This window comes from Apium graveolens, chromosome 5 (genome assembly GCF_009905375.1).
Source record: "Apium graveolens cultivar Ventura chromosome 5, ASM990537v1, whole genome shotgun sequence".
Classification (NCBI taxonomy): Eukaryota; Viridiplantae; Streptophyta; class Magnoliopsida; order Apiales; family Apiaceae; genus Apium; species Apium graveolens.
The window spans coordinates 179,158,522-179,178,312 of record NC_133651.1 but is presented as its reverse complement, the minus strand read 5'-3'; the positions used below and the strand labels follow the sequence as shown (position 1 = coordinate 179,178,312).

Here is a 19,791-nt window from a genome sequence, read left to right as displayed (position 1 = left end):
CCACTAATGCCACAGTTATAACATTTGAACTTAAATTTGTCCACCATGTTTTTGTTTGGCTTAGTGAATTTTGTATTTTTCCTGAATTTCATCTTTGCAAACCTCCTGGACAGAAAGGCCAGATGTTCATCAACATCATCAGAGTCATCTTGACTGGAATTGTCTTCATCCTCAGCTACTTGCTCCTTTCCCTTACTTGATTCTGATTTGCTTGTGCCAATTTTGAGACTTGGCATTGTCTTTTCCTCATTCCTGGCTTCAATCTTCTCATTATCAGCTACAAGTGCAACTGATCCTCCTTTTCTCTTTCCCTTTTCCAACAGCTCATCTTGCTCCATCTCAAGTTCATATGTCTTCAAAATTCCATATAATCTTTCAAGTGTGAAGTCCTTATAATCTTGAGAATTTCTTAGAGAAACAATCATAGGCTTCCATTCCTTTGGTATAGACCTCAGAAATTTTAAATTGGAGTCCTTGACTTGGTACACTCTGCCATACAGCTTCAATCCATTCAACAGTTTCTGAAATCTGTTGAAGGTATCATTCAATGATTCTCCTTCTTCAAAATGAAAATATTCATACTGTTGATTGAGAAGCTGCATTTTGTTTTCTCTAACTTGCTCAGTACCTTCACAGATAAGTTGTACAGTATCCCAAATTTCCTTAGCAGTTTGGCTGTTAATGACATTGTCAAACATATCTTGATCTAGGCCATTAAACAGAATGTTCATGGCTTTCTTGTCCTTGTGAACCTCTTCAATATCTTCAACAGTCTGTCCAACGGCAACTGTTGCAGTAGCAGCTGTGGCCACCTTGTGAGGGATATGAGGACCATTTTCAATGCAGTTGATGTAGCTTTCATCTTGAGAGAGAAGATGTAAATGCATCTTCACTTTCCAGTGATGATAGTTATCTCTTTCCAGGATTGGAATCTTTACACCAACATCATTCTTACTCATGATGTTAGCAGAATAGATCTTTAAACTCTTTGTATGTTAAGAGTTTGCTCTGATACTAATTGTTATTCCCAGTGAACTAACAATGAGATTTACAGAAGGGGGATTGAATGTAAATCTCAAAACTTTTTCAAGTTTTGAGTAGTTTCTAGGCTATTGTGTTTTGATGAACAAGTGTGTGTGAATTGCTTTCAGCTAATGCAGACAGATATATATTCAAACACAAATGTAAAGAACACAACAGACTTAAAAACTTTTCTGGTGGATTTGTTGTTCCACCAGAGATGTGTTATTTCAGAAAATCTGTGATTCAAAGAATTAAATCACAGCTGCGTCCTAGTACAAACTAGATGATTTTCTCTCTGGATTTTTCTAAATAGCTCTTGAAAATTCACATCTAATTACTAGCTGCTACTTGGTTTATATATCACCAAGTTTACAAGTGAAGACAAAACTGTAAAATACAAATAAAAGATTCTTCACATGTTTCTTCTTCATTTCTCTATCAAATACAATTTAGGTTTAGCTAAGAATCTTTGAATACTTCCTTGTTTGCACCAGAATGGAAATGCTGCATTTTCTTGATTCCTCCTAGAGGCTGCCACATTCCAGTTTGTCTCTGTCAACCCATGTGCCTCTGTCAGCTTATGAATTGTCACTATCAACTGCTATTGAACTAAGCATCCGTTGAAGCTTTCATCCGTTGATACTTTATCCGTTGAAGCTTTATCCGTTGATGCATTTAGCAGTTGAAGCTTTATCCGTTGAAGCACTCATCCGTTGATGGATGTTATCCTTTGAAGCTTTAGAGACATCCGTTGAAGTTTTGTTTCTCATCCGTTGAAGGCCTTTAATATCAGTTGATACTACTTCACTTATACAAAATTACAAGGCATGAAATATTTACAATTAGCCCTCCTATTTGCATATCCACTAGTAGTCAACATGACTGATAATTTCCCACAACATCTAAGAATTACAACTTAAATACAGAGAATGAAATGTGCTACAATACTAAACTTATTTCTAAGTAAAGCTACTCCTTCAACGGATAGCCAAAATGGTCTTATCCGTTGAGGCTACAAACACTAGATTTCTACTTAAGTGTTTTGTTTAACTTATAATCAAACTGATACACATATTCCTAACAAAATGTTTATTGTTAATGGGATTCGAATCTGAGAAATTATATGTATCTTTATAAATACTAATATAAATCTTTGTTGTTAACGGAATTCGAATCTGAGAACTAGTGGAGTGTATTATTTTAGTATTTGAATCTAACGGTTATGATTATTTGATGAAGAAGATCCGACGATTGTGATGAAAAGGGATAAACAAAATGACGGGTTAACCAAACTAAAAATTATATCATATTTCGGTTATTATAGCATAATATAGTATAGTTTAGATAGTATAACTATCCTAGTTTTTTTATTATCTTTTTTTTTTCAATTTAGCCCCGGTAGATTTATAATCCTGAGTCCGCCCCTGATGATAGAGATAATCAAAAGGCGGCGGGGTTGGGGTTGAACAAGCATTGTAATTACCCATTAATGGACGGAGCAAAAAATTACTGTATTTAACAATTATGTTTTATATTAACTAACAAAAATTTAATGTATAAAATACAAATATGTACCGTACAAAAATGATCACATGAAAACTTCTTTAGGTTTCTGAGTGACTCCATCAATTCCAAAGACCTGGCGCCGGATTAACAAGTAATTACCTATCTGAGTCCATACAGAACTAATCACATGAACTACTTAGGTGATTATGTTGTGTCCAAACAAAACTAATCACATGAACTACTTAGGTGACTATGTTGTGTCCAAACAAAACTAATCACATCCACTGCTCGATTGCAGATTGACTCCATCAATTCCATGTTCCCGTGACCCCATCAACTCCACGGTCCCCTGACTTGCTAACAATACCGATTTTTAGAGATGAAACAAAACATACCAAGAGCAAGTAAGGGCCCGTTTGGGATTTCTTAAAAAATATAACTTATAACTTAAAGTTGAAAAATGCCGTATAAGTAATATAAATATTGTAACTTATAAGTTATTGGGGTGTTTGGATAATTTTACATATCTATATACTATATTATAATAGACGAAATATTAAAAATTTAGTAGTCGGTCGGTCGATACTTGCTGAAATTACTTAAATATCCTTACTTAACTATTTTTTTATTAAACCACTAAATATTGAAATATATTATTCTAACTTTAGTTCAATGAATCAAAACAAGATCTTTACAAGCAGTGTTCTAAAAATCGGTCTAGGCCGCCGCCTAGGCGGCGCCTAGGCGCTAGGCGGTGGTAAAATGCCCCGACTCGGACCTAGGCGGTGATTTAGGCGTTTTTTCAAAAAATCGGGTCAAAATCGGGATTAGGCGGGCTAGGTGGTCAAAAATCGGTCCTAGGCGGTCTAGACGGAAAATAATTAAAAAAAATATTTTTTTTACCTTTTAATAATTTAATTCATTAATTTCATAATTTCACACAATATCATGTCAATTTCTAATATAAAGTATTGGTAATAAGTAACAGGTAATCAAATATATTTACTTTCTCACTTAAAATATAAAATTAACATATTATAATTAATTTAAAAGTGTGAATTAAAATATAGTTAATATTGTAAACTCAATAATTAGTACATAACGCATGTCAAATGTGTAGATATTGTTTAATATCATTCTAATTTCTTTTTTCAAACAAATATTTGATATATTGATCATTATATAATTATAAAAATTAAAAATAATATTTATATTCTTCCGATTAATGTTCCGATTAATCGGTCCGATTAATCTCCGACTTGCCAATTAATCTCTCGAAGGTACCCTCACCGGCTTGGCACGCCTAACGATTTCTGTAACACTGTTTACAAGTCTAATCTCATCAACATTCAACACCATGCTAATTGCTACCCCGGGAAACACTTCCTTCCCTGAAATAAACTCTGTAATTATTGACTTCTACCTCCCTTTCGCTCGCACCAAAGCACCGAGTTCATCGATTCTCCGAGTTTATCGAACTCACATGTTAAATTTATTTAATTGTCTTTATTTTATTATTCTAATCCTAATCAACATAAAATTCAATTTATATCGAAGACAGTTATAAAACTAAGTTTAATAAAAAAGATTATTAAAAATTTGATTGGTAGGCGGGGGCGGATCCATAATTTAAATTTCATTATATTAATATATAAACTGCTTTCATATATTCAGGATTCGAATCCCGTCAACAGCGTGTTATATTTAAATTTTTATATTTTTTATTTTTAGCAATTTCTACAGGTTCAAGGTTCGAGTCCCGTGAACATATTATATATTATATTATTTATTTTACAATCAAATCTCAAATTATCATAAAAATATATATATATATTTATAACTTATTATGTTCCTCAATTTATTTTTCAACTGTTGAAAATTTTTATTAGTATATTAATAATTTTAATATAAAATATATTATTTAAAATATTCGAGTGTTAAAAACAAACCGTGCATTGTACGGATTATAGGTTAGTAAGTTAGTTATATGTCGTTGAAGTGTTTGGTAAATGGTAAATCATAACTTATCATTTATAATTATTTTTAAAAATTCAAAAATTTAATATAATAATTGAATAAATGAATAGAAAATTCGAAAAGACAAATATAACGTTTAATATGAGCTGCAATTTTATCACGTATTTTTTCACATATTTTAAAATCATTTAATCATGTATTTTAAATTTTTTAATTTTTAAGGTGATATTATATAATAATTTATAATTTACAAAAAATGATTTAAAACAAAATTTTAATTTTAATTTACTTTGAATTTTAGTGCGGGAAAATATTGAAGAAATAAAATCATTTGATGTGGTATTTATGTGACGACTCTAGTATTTAAATTTTAGATTAGATCGATTAATTAAAGAAGTGTTAAAATATGTGTCAAGTCTCGTTCATTAACGTAATAGAGGGAGTAATTAAATAAATATGTACTGATTTTTTTTTGTTAAGAAGCGTGTATTGACATTTGAAAGAAAGAAACAGCCGAATGAAATGAGAAGGTAGGGTTGCCTGCACTTTCAAGTTCTAGAACATAAGAAGTTTAAAATGATTATTTGCTTTTTTAACCCCAGCAGTTATGGAAAATGGAAATGGGCGTTAAACACCATTTAAGGGGAAATGGTTGGTGCCCAAACAGGCACTAAATAATTACTCCATTTGCCTTTCTTCAAACTCAACAGTTAATGAATGAAACTTACTACATTTCACTTCATTTACTATCACTTCTCTGCTTTCCGCTCTTAAAAATTTCGGGACCTTGTAGATTAAAAAATTTCGGTATATGTTCTGCAATTTGAATAAAAGTTCTGCAAATTAAACATGTTTCGCGGAATAAAATATTTTGTAATGTTTTACATGCAGTATATGTATGATATTCAATATTTTTAATAAAATAATGATCTTTGTAGAACATAATTCACAAAATATTACGTTTTACAATATTTTTATGCAAGATTTTAGTTGCAGAACATAAGTGGTCTCCAAGATCTCCAACAAAAATAAGGTCTTCGTAGAACTTGACTCTATATATATATATTATGCATACATATAGCTTTGAAAAGCAATTATAGCTTTTCAAAAAATATGTTGCACTTAAATGAACAAAAATTGAAGTTCATTCAATACTTTAGTGGCATAGGAATAATTTTCTCAAGCAATCCAGGGACTTCCAGGGTAAAGCCATCCTCTTTAGACAAAATTTGAGTAAATAAAAACGAAAACCAACTCCATCAACCTCCTTATCCCTCCTCAAATTGTTAGGAGCTCTAAACCACTCCTCAATTGTGACGGGCATTTTTATCTCCTTTTTCGCTTTTTATATTAGCATTTATTGGAATGCTGCGAAGTCCATGTACCAGTTTTCGATACCATTATATTCAATGGTAATAGAAAATAGATTAAAAAAAGATAGAGATGAATATATGATTCGTGAGGAGGTTTATTGGATGGAATTAAAATATAAATCTTAATCTTAAATAACTAAAAGTCTATATATTAATGTTTTTAACAAGGAATATGGTAAATGACTCTTGAAGTTGCTCTCAGTTTATACAAAATTTGATTCCATAAAAAAATGCAAAGGAGCCCCTGTCAATTTCAAGGACATGTGACCCCATCAACTCCAAGGTCCTGGCAGAAAAAAACAAATCAGATGCGACCACCATCAATCTCAAGGTCCTGTGATCCCGTCATTTTCAAAAGTTTGGCTAACTTTATAAAAAAAAATATGAGAAAATTTAAATTTGTTACGATAGAAATTATCAAAGTAAAGTGTTTGAAGTCCGGAGAGCATTCCCTAACACTTAGGTGTTAAGTTTCAAAGAAGATTATTTTAATTCAAATTTCATTCCGTTTTCATTCGTCTCAACTAAACACAGCACTTGGATCTTACGCTCTTGAATCACAATTTGAGTGCTATTTGGGACTAGGGATATAAATGGTGTATACAAGCGATCCTCATATATTTAACAAGAAAAAATTGATCTTGATTACATATCTTTGTTAAGCAAAATATAGCTTTCAAAATCATTTATGACCTACCACTACCAGTATACCTAATGAAAGTTAACCGTAGCTTGAGGATTTGACGGCCACAACTGCATTGCTTTAATTTTTTCGTAACGAAACAAATACACTCACACTTATACATACACTACATATGTAGTCAGGCAATAGCTTTTCCTCATCTTGTTTCATCTGCACAATGTTGCCTCAAAACTTCAACTTCTATAGTTCACTTCTTAATATATGAAGATAGACCGGAGATATGCTTTTCTGAAATTTTGACTTCACAAGAAGAACGGTAATATTAGAGTAACCACCGGGGATATCCTTGGAGCATCATCAAAAATCTCTTATACCCCGTTTGGGAACATGCATTTTATTTGAAATGATGGATTCAAATGACTTGATTTGAGTTATTTCAAATTCTCATTCTCATATTTGTATTAAAATTTGAATAACTGTAATATCAAATGAACCCAAATCTAAATTCTTTACTCATGCAAACATGTTATTTTGTCAAAATCCAGAATTTCAAATGAAATCAAAGTTCTCAAACAGCCATTTAAGTCATTCTTTAAATACAATATAAAAAAAAATTACGTCTTAATCACTAACTAAGTGTACATTCATCTCCAACAACATTCTTAATTTTTTATTCTTTAAACAGTTTTTTTCTAATATTAAAATACATTTATCGAACAGTAATACAATTCAAAGTGAAAATAAAAAGTTAGTATTTTACTTGGCAAAAAAAAAGGTGAGTGCGCATAGTACTTTACTATAAGATATAACTAAAGCAAGTTCAATAGTATCTTATCTTAACAAGTCCAAGGGGCTCTTGGAGATACTCCTGCAAGGAAGGAATCTTTTGGAGCAACATTTTTCGTCCCTCTAATTCAAATATACACTTAAGAGCCAATACAAATTAGCTCTTGGAAATGCTCCTAGACTTTATAAAATCCATATTCTCCAACCTTTACTCTAAATATGGCATTAAATTTTACTTCGAAGTAATTATATATATATGATATTACAACCTCACACACACATACACTATATATGTAATATTGTAATTGTAAACGTCCAAGTATGCTGTCAAACAATAATTTTTCCTCTTCATCCAACTTTGCATGTATATCAAGTTAACATGTATGCGCGGATCAAATTTGGCAAGTTAACATGTATGCACAGATCAAATTTGGCAAGTTAACAAATAGTTCATTTTTTCATCTATGAAAGTATGAAAGGTAGGAAGTTAGATTCTAGATGCTTTTTAGAGGTTTTGAGTCGCAAATGGGGATGCCGGAAAGTTCCCTGTTAAAGCAAGACCGTTTCCAACCATTACTATAAATATACATTTAAATTTTACTTGGAAGCTACTCCATCAATTCTAAAGTAGTAAGTGTCACTTTAACTTTCTGCATGTATTAATTTTTTTTTGAAAAATTGAAAAATAAGTTAACTGTTTTTTACACCTTACTAAGTGACATTAATGGACAAATTAATCATATATAGTTACAAGTGACAGACACCCTGACACATGGACAACATATGTGTAATTATATATCTCAAAACACATGCAAATATATTGTTATAAACTAACTTTTCCTCAATGTACTTGTGCTTGCTTGCTTCATCTGCACAGTGTTTCTTCAAATTTGAAGCCAAATAGTTCATTTCTCCATTGATAAGGGTCTCCCCTCAAAGAGTATCTTTTGCTTCATCTTTAAAGTTAATCCTATAAAAAGGTGTCAACAATGGTTGTCTTTACCTTGACATTTGACTTCATATTTGAAGATACGAAGTATTTGGCGTCAAATTTGAAGCAACACCGTAAAAGGCACTACTTGGCTTCAAATTTGAAGCAACACTGTAAAAAAGGCACTTGGAAGACGGAAATTATTGTTTAATAATATGCTTGCACGTGTCTCCACAAATATCCCAAAAATATTGACCCACTTCTTTTGCATCCATTTTATTTTTAAGACAGCATAGAAAATATACTTACAAGTAAAATATCCTTGCACGTGTCTCCAGAAATATGTAATATAATACATACTCCCTCCGTCCCAAAAATATTGACTCACTTCTTTTGCATGCATTTTAAGACGCATAGAATATATACTTACAAGTAAAAGAATTCAATTTTTTTGTTTTGTATTAAAGTGTCTACTTTATGTTTTTATATAAAACAAAAAAATTTAAAAAATCATTACTTACAAGTACCTCTCCAAAAATATTGAGATGCGTGAAAAAGTAAGAAACCCAACCTTTTGGGACGGAGGTAGTATATAGTGAACGTGTATGCATCGATGACATGTAAATATGCATATAATAATGTTTGAAGTAAAACTGGAAGGCATATTCAGAGTAATGGTTAGAGATGAAGAACTAGAAATGGTTGAATTGAAGAGAAAATTGTTTCAATACAGAGTTAAGATTGAAGATGGCCCAAAATCTAGACTGGAGATGGTTTTTTGGGATTTTAACTTCAAAATGCTTGATGGCCAAAAAAAGTGCCTCCCCCTCTCACACTCACATATACCCATTATATGTACCAGACACTCATAATATTATATCAAACAACACCCTTTTTGACACATAACAGTGTGCCTGAAGAGTACACCCCGTGACCAGACATATATGGCCAAAATTTATTCATAGAATTAGATAAAACGTTTGTGAAAATGTCCTAAAAGATGGCCAAAACACCCACTAACATAATCGGCTCCTACTTAACTCAACTTTCATCTATTTTCTCACGCCGTTTCATCATAATTTTTCCCAGAAGGTTTTGAAATGAAATACCATCCTTTACTTCTACAGAATGCAGTGTTCAATATATCAACACAGACCCCACAGACTAAGATTCTGGGGTGGGGCAATAAAGATGGAAAAAAAACAGCAGTAACAACATTACTTCCACAAGTACAAGCATAATATTAACAAACAGCATAACAAGTGGTACATATCAGTCTCCTATAAGCTTAAACATGCATTGCGATTAGTCCCATCAATTAGCTCAAAAGTCAATATTTACAAACAAACTAACAATACCTCTAGAGAACGTGGTTGAATGACATCTTCAAGGCTAAGTAGGCGAGCCAAGCACATTCCTTTTAGCGAGTAGCAAGCAAAATAGTTCAAAGTTCCTTCTCCCACGGAGTCATATTTTGGGCAACGGCATGATGTTTTCAGGATAACAACCCACAAGAGACAGAGTTACAGTACTGGAATTAATCTTTCCAATCTGTTCACCAAAATTAATTCGCCTATACGAACTCCTTTCCATATCACAACAAACAATTTGTGGAACAGAAAAACCAGCTCTGTAATTCAAGCAAAGAAAGAACTCACTAGCATGGCTACTGCCGCAAGGCATAGCATGCATCAAGTTCCAATCATACGGATAATCCATACTCTCCAGCACCCATTGCTCATTCTGAGAGTCCTTCAACACCCACATCCTTAACTCAGCATCATCATATTCCAAGACAGCCAAGTTACTTCCAACCTGAATTAAACAAGGCCACAGCCTAGCTTCTTCTTCAAAATCATCATCGATATCCTCATCATCATCGTCATAATCCACATACTCATTTCCATCATCATCACCCTGTAATTGATATGACAGAGTGGCAACACCCATACCAATACCAGTACCAATTCCATCTCCCAACTTAATTATACGAAACACTTCACGAGCCAGATCAAAAGCAAGGATAACCCGTTTGTCCTTAATGAACCAATGTATGGCACCATTAACACAGACACCCGGTGTACAAGGGTCAAAACTAACAGGAACAGGAACCTTAACAACCCTCCAATCCTCAGAACTTCCTAATGTAAAAATCCCACATTCAACTTCACCCGAAAAACGTAATCTCGGATCAGAAACATCACAACAAACACCAAACACCTTATACTCTTTACTCCCAACATCGAACCCGAAAAAATACGAAATCATGTTAACATTCAATCCAGGCCATGTTTTACTAGGAGGGTTGGGTAAACCAGGAACAGACAACAACTCTCTAGTACTAGGATTAAACACATACACATCATCAACAGAGTCTTGATAAAAAGTAACATGTGCAGGAGGGTGAACACAGAACATACCATTAACATTCTGAGAAACAGCAAGCTCTGTCTCAGTTTCCAACGAAGAAACCAAACAAACAGGGGCCCTGTCCAGTGACTCATCCGTTGACGAAGAAATGAAATACTGTTGGCTTGATGCCTCATCATATGTTGTTAGCAACAAGCATGTTCCATCAGGGCGATTGAATGAGTTAGCGAGGAATCGATCCACGAATTTGGGGTTTTTGATAGAAGAGTACCAGGATTTACGGACAGGTTTTAGACGAAGAACTGATTTAGCGGAGAGTTTTATGAAGATGTCACTTAAAAGTACATCTTCTGGTAGTTGTTGCTCCTTCTTTGTTTTCTTTGATCCCATTTCTTCTTTTTATTCCGGTTGTTCGCCGGCGTGTAATAACATTTTTAGTTAATAATATTCTCGTTATATAAGTGACACACCACGACACAATTAACGCATTGGAATGCGAAGCAGTCTAGCGCATTCCAATTTTATAAATCTGAGTTTATGATAATAAAAAGTTTAAACATGCTATTGAGTTTATATCAAATATTGTGTTTATATTAATGCTGAAAATATTTTTAATTAAAACATTTAAAATAATTTATTATATCATATAATTTATAATATTTTAATACTATTCTAGTTTTTCCAATCATTTCTAATATTAATATAAATTAATTTATATTTAAAAATAAATTATATTATTATAATTCACCTCGAGATAACCAATACCAATACCAGAAGGAAAGAGGACAAACCCATAGTTTTGCAAAATGTAGTGGTTTGCTGTGGCGGTTTGGTTTTCCTTATAAGTTTCTTTTTTGCTGTCTCGGTTTACCTTACAGCTGAAAAGCAAAATTTCTAAAATTAAACAAATTAAAATCGGAAGGACTTCCTCATGTTAAGTATTTATTCGATTATTTTAGCGCGTGCAATTGAAACTAATCGCATGAATAGAATAAAAATAAATTAAACTTTAGGAAAGAAATTATTATACAAACTCTGTTTTTACTAATACGATTGAAAGATTAGCTCGTAAATGAAGTATTTTAGAGAAAAAAAATCATCCTTGGAAAAGTTAATAAGAAGTACTAACATAAATGAATTCTGAGAAAATTGTTCAATAGCCCACCTATATATTTAAAATAGAAAAATATTTAAATTATGTAAGAGAAAAATGACTCTAATTATGTTTTTGGGCGCTTATATTATACAGCGTGTAATTTAATGATAAATTTAATATTTTTTAAAAAAATCGTGTAATTAAAAATAGACTAATCATATATTTTAAATGAAAAAATAATTATATTCATATAATTTAGATGAGTATATAATTAGAACTATTAAAGGTCATTATGTAAAACAAAAGTAATAGAAAAAAAATATCCCACCCAGATATGAACAACCATTACCATTCAAAAGGTTTAAAACTACTACCGGCCCATGGTTTTGGAAAAGTTAGCAGTTTTGAGTTTTATAAGAGCATCTTCAATAGAATCAATTTTGAAGAACATCAACACATCACCTTAGCTTAAATATATTTTATTATTTCCTCATTCGCGTCATATCAAAATTATGATATGTAATTAATAAGAGTAAATTCAACAATATCCTAATAAATGCCTTATACATATATTTCACCTGTTTTATTAAATTTTATACATAATTTTTTGGCACATTTTTTTAAATCATAACTTCACAATTTTTTTTTCTGAATACAAATTTCATATTTAAACTTTTATTCAAAAAAATAAAATTTAAAAAAACATTATGAAACTATATTTTATAGAAGTCTTGAAATACGTACAAACAGTAAACGTATAGAATCCATAGGACGGCGGCGGTAGTAATAAAATATTGTGTACTAGTGATTTAAGACAATTTTATTGTATATCAACTCCAACAATATACCTTATATTTGTGCTTTATTACTAAAATAATAATATATTTGAATTATAATGAGGGAAAGTAAATGATGAGAGGAGAGATATGTATAAAAAAAGAGGAAAATAATTTTTTAATCGAATTAAATGAGATAGATCATGATTAGTGGTGCCTACATGATGAAAGTCCTAGTTTTTTAAGACACACAGGACATTGTTGAAGCACATTTTTATTCAAAATGTCTCAAATTTTAATTTAGAACAAATTTTTAGGACACTCTTACACTTACTCTAAGTTTTGGTCGGGTGTGTTTGTGGATATTTAGTGGAGAAATTTGGTATATCAAAATCACGTTCACAAAATAAATATGTATTGACAGCCCGGATTCCGAAAAAAGTGATCGACACGTATATTAAAATACATATAAAATATAATTTTGAAATTTTTTATTAAAAATGATATTTTAAAAAAACTTCATTTTTAATAAAAAAATTAAATATCCAAATTTTATTACAAAATATAAAATTATAAAAAAAAAATTACATGATTATATTTTATATGTCCCTCAAAAAACACTTAAACGTAAATAAATTATTGTGATTTGTGACGAGATTACAAGTCTAAACAACGTTAATGTTAAAAAAGTTATGCCCTAAGATACTATTTCGGCTACTTTTACAAATTATGTGATCAATTTTTTGTTTACTCGAAGTTGTTTACTTTAGTCTTTTACAAGTATCAGAATCATATCATTCAATTCTAATTATGAAATTAATTAACTAATTTTTATTAAATAATTTTTGAGATACATGTGTGCGGGCTATAATCTAGTTACTTAAAATGCTTCCTATAGAATTTTTGATTGAAATATTGGAAAGTGCCGAACTAGTCTAACACATGATAAACAAAATAAATTTTTGTTTTTAATTTTCATTATATGCCATATTTGACACCCTTTAAATTTAATAGTTCGCACCCTGTTAGGTCACACACACTGTAGAAGGGGGTTGAATACAGTGTCTAGCACAATCAAATCGAATTATGAACACAAGTATGAAACACATAATAATCTTATTAATAAAACAATATTACAATGGAACCGTCCTTTCTGAGTGATGAATAAATATCACGAAAGCTGCTAGGGTTATAATGAATAATATTCTCGAATAAGATAACACATATAGTGTAAACCCTATGCTGTGTTTATATAGACACACAGTTACAAGATAAGTTCTAATTGATATAGAATATAATTCTGTATCCTAAAATATATCAATCAGTTATCTTTCTTCCAAGTATTCTATTCTTCATAGAATTCTTCTTCATGCATATTTCTTTCTGTTTTAGTCTCGATCTTCTTTCCTTTCAATCAGCCGCCTTACTTATCTGAAAGTCTCCTTAAGTCCTGATATTATCTCCTGATAAATATCTTCTGATAACTTAAGTTCTGACAACTTAAGTTCTGATATCTTAAGTCCCGACTTCAGTATAAGTACTGATTTCCAGTTAAGTCCTGATTTGTCCTGTTAGTTAAGATCTGAAAACTAAACACAAATCATCATTAGACATGACATCACAAATATATCTAACAATTTCCCCCAACTTGTAAATTAGCATAATATACAAGTTCAACAGATATTTGATGATGTCAAAAATATTAAGTACAAATGCATGAGAATTTGACTAGATAACTACAACTTACAGTCGTTACAGCTTTACCATCCTTAAAGTCCGATATCAGCTTCAGTCTGTATATCCTTTAGAATTTAAGCAGTTGTAGATCTTTGACTTGGCTTCAGTATGTGATCTCTTTAATATTAGGAGTTGTTCTGAGGTAGTTCTTCAACAGACTTCTCTCAGCATATTCAAGTTCATTCTGCATCCTCCTTTTTGCATCTTTAAGTTCAACTGTATCTTCACCTGTTTGGAAGATAGCAGCCCTGAGATCATTTATTTTTGCTTTCCTTATATCCTGATCCAGTCTGATGATATAGGCTTTATCAGACTCTAGATTGAATTCAAGTCCCTTAATACCAGAAAATGTAGTGATGATTTTTGCAGTATTAGGCTTCATTTCAACAATATCACCATTGTGATCTCTGTATTTAGGAAAGTATGGCCTGTCAGACTTTACAGAGTAAAGTTTCTTCTGCCTTTGAATATCAGATTTTAAATAACTGGCAGCACCATTTGTTGATCTGTTTTTCACTTGAAGTAGAAATAGAACATGTTCCAGTTCTTCAAAATACTTCAATCTAATAGCATTCTTCCTAATCTGGAATACCCTCCCATCTGTCATAAAGTATAACATGACATCTTCTTTCAACACAGAATGGTAAACCATTTGTACATATTCAAGTTGATTCAATCTCTCAGGAGTTGCTCCTACTCCTGGTTCACTTAAGGAAGTTGGATCATTGGTAGTGTTGTGTATTCTCTTCTCTTTGGAACTACCCAATCCTGATTTGTCTCTTGCTTCCTTTCCTTGAACAACTCTTGCTTCAAAACCACTTGATGTAGTCTTCAAAGGTTGAGTCTGTTGAGCTTTGGTGAATCCTGGTAGTAGACTTGTAGTAGGTTTAACATGAGCACTGTCAAAGGTTAATGTACCTTTCTTCTTATCTTCTGATATCAAGCCAACTTGAGCTATGTCAGAGGTTGCTTGCTTCTTTGTAATATCAGAACTTACTACATCTTGACTCTGAACAACTTGAGCCATGTCAAAGGTTGATCGAGAAATCTTCTTTTTCTTCAGAGTAAGACTAGTATCTTCTTCATCAATTATTTCCTCTACCATGATTGGCAGATAGACTTTTACAAAGTCATCAATTTTAGCTTTGCCCTTGAACCTTGGATCTACCTCCACTTGTGATTTGGCATTGGTTGCCTCAGAAATTGACTTTTCTTTTATCACAATACCCTTAGGCTTTGGAAGTTTCTTTTCAGCAATAGAAGCTTTAGACTTGGTTTTGACATTTTCTGCTTTAAGTCTGGCTTCTTCTTCCTTCAAACTTTTAAGATTCATTCCTGGATTGTCTTTAAGAAATAATCTCTTTGAAATCTCTTCATCCAGCTTCTGTAGCTTGGGGTCTTGATAGTAAACAGTTGTTTCCTTCCCCTTGAGCTTCAGTGTTTGCATAAACTTCTGTAATTCCACCACTTCAATTTTGACACTCGATGTACTTTCTGGTTCATGAGTGACTAACTTCCGTGACGTTTCTTCATGTCTTGACTTTGATAACTTGATTTTCTTCAGATTAAATCCCTGTAATTATCTGATACCCTGACAAGATCTCTGACACTTGATTAAATCCACAATCTTGATTTATATCACTAAGGCTTGATCAATTTCTTGAACTTCTTCCAGTGAATTAATTCCTCAAGTTTGTAGATGAACATTGTTTCTGAATCCTTTGACAGATATTACTTTGTGAGATCTCTTTGACGGTAGATCTACTATTTACTTGTTACATTCTTATTTGAGTTGAGTTAAATCCTCGAATAAACAAATAGGCTATGACATACGCCTTTCAGTCATTGAGTGTTGAACTGGATTACCTGTCATAGCAATAGCACTTTGATTATTACAGTAAATAGGGATTTTAGAATATGTTAACCCATAATCCAGTAACTGATTCTTTATCCAAAGAATCTATGCACAACAGCTTCTTGCAGCAATGTATTCTGCTTCTGCAGTTGATGTGGAAATTGACTTTTGTTTCTTGCTAAACCAAGAAACCAATCTGCCTCTAAGAAATTGGCAGCTTCCACTTGTGCTTTTCCTGTCAATTTTGCATCCTGAAAAATATGCATCTGAGTAACCTATTAGCTTAAAGTCTGATTCTCTAGGATACCACAATCCCAGATCAGCTGTACCCTTAAGGTACTTAAAAATTCTTTTCACAGCTGTTAAGTGAGGTTCTCTTGGATCTGCTTGAAATCTTGCACAAAGACAGGTAGCATACATGATATCAGGTCTACTTGCAGTTAGATAGAGTAGTGAACTAATAATACCTCTGTAATCAGTAATATCTACTGATATACCATTATCCTTATCCAATTTTGTTGCAGTGGCCATAGGAGTGGATGCACTTGAACAGTCTTTCATTCCAAATTTCTTCAACAAATTTCTGGTGTACTTAGATTGACAAATAAAAGTTCCTTCTTCATTCTGCTTGACTTGAAGGCCCAGAAAATAGCTAAGTTCTCCCATCATACTCATTTGATATCATCAACATATATCTGCACCAAAAGTAAGTCATTTCCATGGTTGAGATAGAATAAAGTTTTGTCAATTGTCCCTCTGTTAAATCCACTTTCCAGAAGAAACTGAGCTAATGTCTCATACCATGCTCTTGGAGCTTGCTTAAGGCCATAAAGTGCTTTATCAAGTCTGTAGACATGATGAGGAAATTTTGAATCTACAAAACTTGGAGGTTGTTCAACATATACTTCTTCTTCCAATTCTCCATTGAGAAAAGCACTTTTCACATCCATTTGAAAGACTTTAAACTTTTTGTGAGCAGCATAAGCCAAAAATATCCTTATGGCTTCCAATCTAGCAACTGGTGCAAATATTTTATCATAATCAATTCCCTCATGTTGAGAGTATCCTTTTGCAACCAGCCTTGCTTTATTCCTTGTAATTATGCCATCACTATCAGTTTTGTTTATGAACACCCATTTTGTACCAACAACAGATCTGTTCTTTGGTCTTGGCACTAGGGTCCAGACTTTATTTCTTTCAAATTTATTTAACTCTTCCTGCATTGTTTGCACCCAATCAGCATCTTGAAGAGCTTCTTCCACTTTCTTTGGTTCAGTCTGAGAAAGAAAAGAGTGATAGAGACATTCATTTGATGTTACTGTTCTAGTTCTTATACCTGCTTCAGGATCTCCAATAATCAAGTCAGGTGTATGTGCTTTAGTCCACTTCCTTGCAGATGGAAGATTATCTCTAGAACTGGATGCTCCCCCATAATCCATGCTGTCTCCATCAACATATTCTGATGCTCCCCCTGAAATTATGCTCTCTAAGTTGGATCCTTCAGAATTTGAGTTTCCAGAATTATCAGAACTTAGCCCATCAGAACTTGAAGAGCCTGTTCTAGATTCTGATGCTTCTAAAGATGTGGTTGTATCTTCAATATGCTCCCCTTGCACAGGTGCATTTTTCTTTGGCGTAGTTACCACAGTTTCAGTAACATCAGAGTTTATCCCATCAGAGTTTGCAGTATCAGGATTTAGACTGTTAGGATTTAGACTGTCAGGATTTACAGAATCAGAATTTAAAACTTCATTCTCAAATCTCAGCTGATCCTGATCATTGAAATCTTCAAGTCCTGTAATCTTCTTATCATCAAAAGAGACATTGATAGATTCCATGACAACCCTTGTTCTTAAATTTTAGACTCTGAAGGCTTTTGTGGAAAGTGGATCTCCAACAAAAATTCCTTCATCAGCTTTTAGATCAAATTTGGATAGCTGTTCAGGATGAGTCTTAAGAACAAAACACTTGCATCCAAATACATGAAAATACTTCAGATTTGGCTTCTTTTTCTTCACCATCTCATATGGTGTCTTTCCATGCTTGTTGATTGATAAGTGGCATTTTATACCACTTAGAACGTCTTAAAATGGCTTAAAGTGGTGTCTTGAAATCAAGTATTTTGTGTATTTGATGCGTTTTTCTAGTGTTTATGCATTTCAGAGTATTAGTTGCATTTCGGAGGAGGAATCATCAAGAATAAGCCTTGGCATGTGTTCACCATTGAGAGAGGAAAAGAACGGGCAGATTACGGCGAAGAAACGGAGCAAACCTGGAATTTTTCCAGTAGGGTCCTGCGCGCCCGCGCAGCAATGCTGTGCGGCCGCGCAGCAGCCTTGCGCGCCCGCGCAGAAATGCTGAGCGGCCGCGCAGGGTCGGGGAAAAAGCTGAATTATTTTAGACTTCTACTTCTGTTTGGCTTCCAACTTCTATGTAATCTGAGTTTTATGGGACTATTATATAAGTAGATTTGAGACGTTTTCATAGATATATAAGGAGGAAATTGTGTTTTAGATTGTTTTGCACAAGAAACGAAGGAGATAAGGAAGAAGACCGATTTAGCACACCGCAACGAAGGAGGAAGCATATATTCTTGTGATTCTTGTTTCGTTGTAACGTTGGATGCTAGTTTTCTTGCTTTGACTTATTTACTCTTGTGACGTACTCTGTTTTAATATAATTAGTTTAGTTATTATTTTCTTGTGTTGTTTATCATGATTTCATATGAACCCATGATGGCGATAAGTTCTATTATGGGCTAATCGTGATCATGGGGTTGCAACGGATTTATTATGGAATTCTTTAGTTAATTGTTTAATACTTTAGTGTGTGATGATTGCATGATATCTAGTATTGGTTGTGCGTATTCGTCTTATGTGCGTCGCGAACATATAAGATAGGGTGTTAATCTCTTGTGAAGCGATGGTGGATCTTGAGATTTAGAACTTGCCATGCTAGCATAGGTTCATGTACGTTGTGCATGAGTAGTGGGTAATTCTAACAGTTTTATTTGCCCTATGTAATCAAAAGGAATAACTTGTGCTTAAATCGTTGTGTTGTCAATTTCTGTAGACATATAGGAACTCAACATAATTGATGACTATTCAACTTCTATCTTAATTGTGGATGCTTGGTAGAATGATATTAGTACAATGAAAGTTGGCTTTTATCAGTTTCGTGTTATTCGATTAATATCATCACTGTCACATGCTAAAGGTAATAACAATGGCTATAGAAGGAAGTAATAATGAAGTTGTGATCTCATGAGTGTTTTATTATTGATAAATTGAAGTGTTAATTAAGTAGTTAATTATAGTTAATATTTAATCAACAATTTTAAGTGTTGTTATCTTAACATTGAGAAGTAATCATACATTGGTGAGTGAGTTTAATTAGACAATAACTTAGTCTGAGTCTCTGAGGGAACGAACTAGAAAGTATTTTATATTACTTGCGAACGCGTATACTTGCGTGAATATTAGTGCGTGATTTCGCCCTAACAAGTTTTTGGCGCCGCTGCCGGGGACTCGGCGTATTTGTTTAGTTTATGTACTTACCATCATTGGTCATTAGGACTCAGTGATTAGGACGTAGTAGTTAATTACTCTTTTCGGTTGTGTTTCAGGTACTTTAGCAAGCGTTTATGCAAACTCGTTCTCGTGCTCGCAAAAGGACCTTAGATACTGTAACATCTGGGAAATATCGTATAATTATTTAT

General features: G+C 32.8%; 1 protein-coding gene across 1 annotated transcript; it reads right to left on the bottom strand.

The window, feature by feature from the left end:
- Window positions 1-9,460: 9,460 nt before the first annotated feature.
- On the bottom strand, window positions 9,461-11,146 carry LOC141724638 (putative F-box protein At1g47790). The gene has a single exon (XM_074526852.1). The coding sequence runs from the start codon at window positions 10,997-10,999 to the stop codon at window positions 9,707-9,709; it is 1,293 nt and encodes a 430-aa protein (XP_074382953.1). The 5' UTR covers window positions 11,000-11,146; the 3' UTR covers window positions 9,461-9,706.
- Between the last annotated feature and the right edge of the window lie 8,645 nt (window positions 11,147-19,791).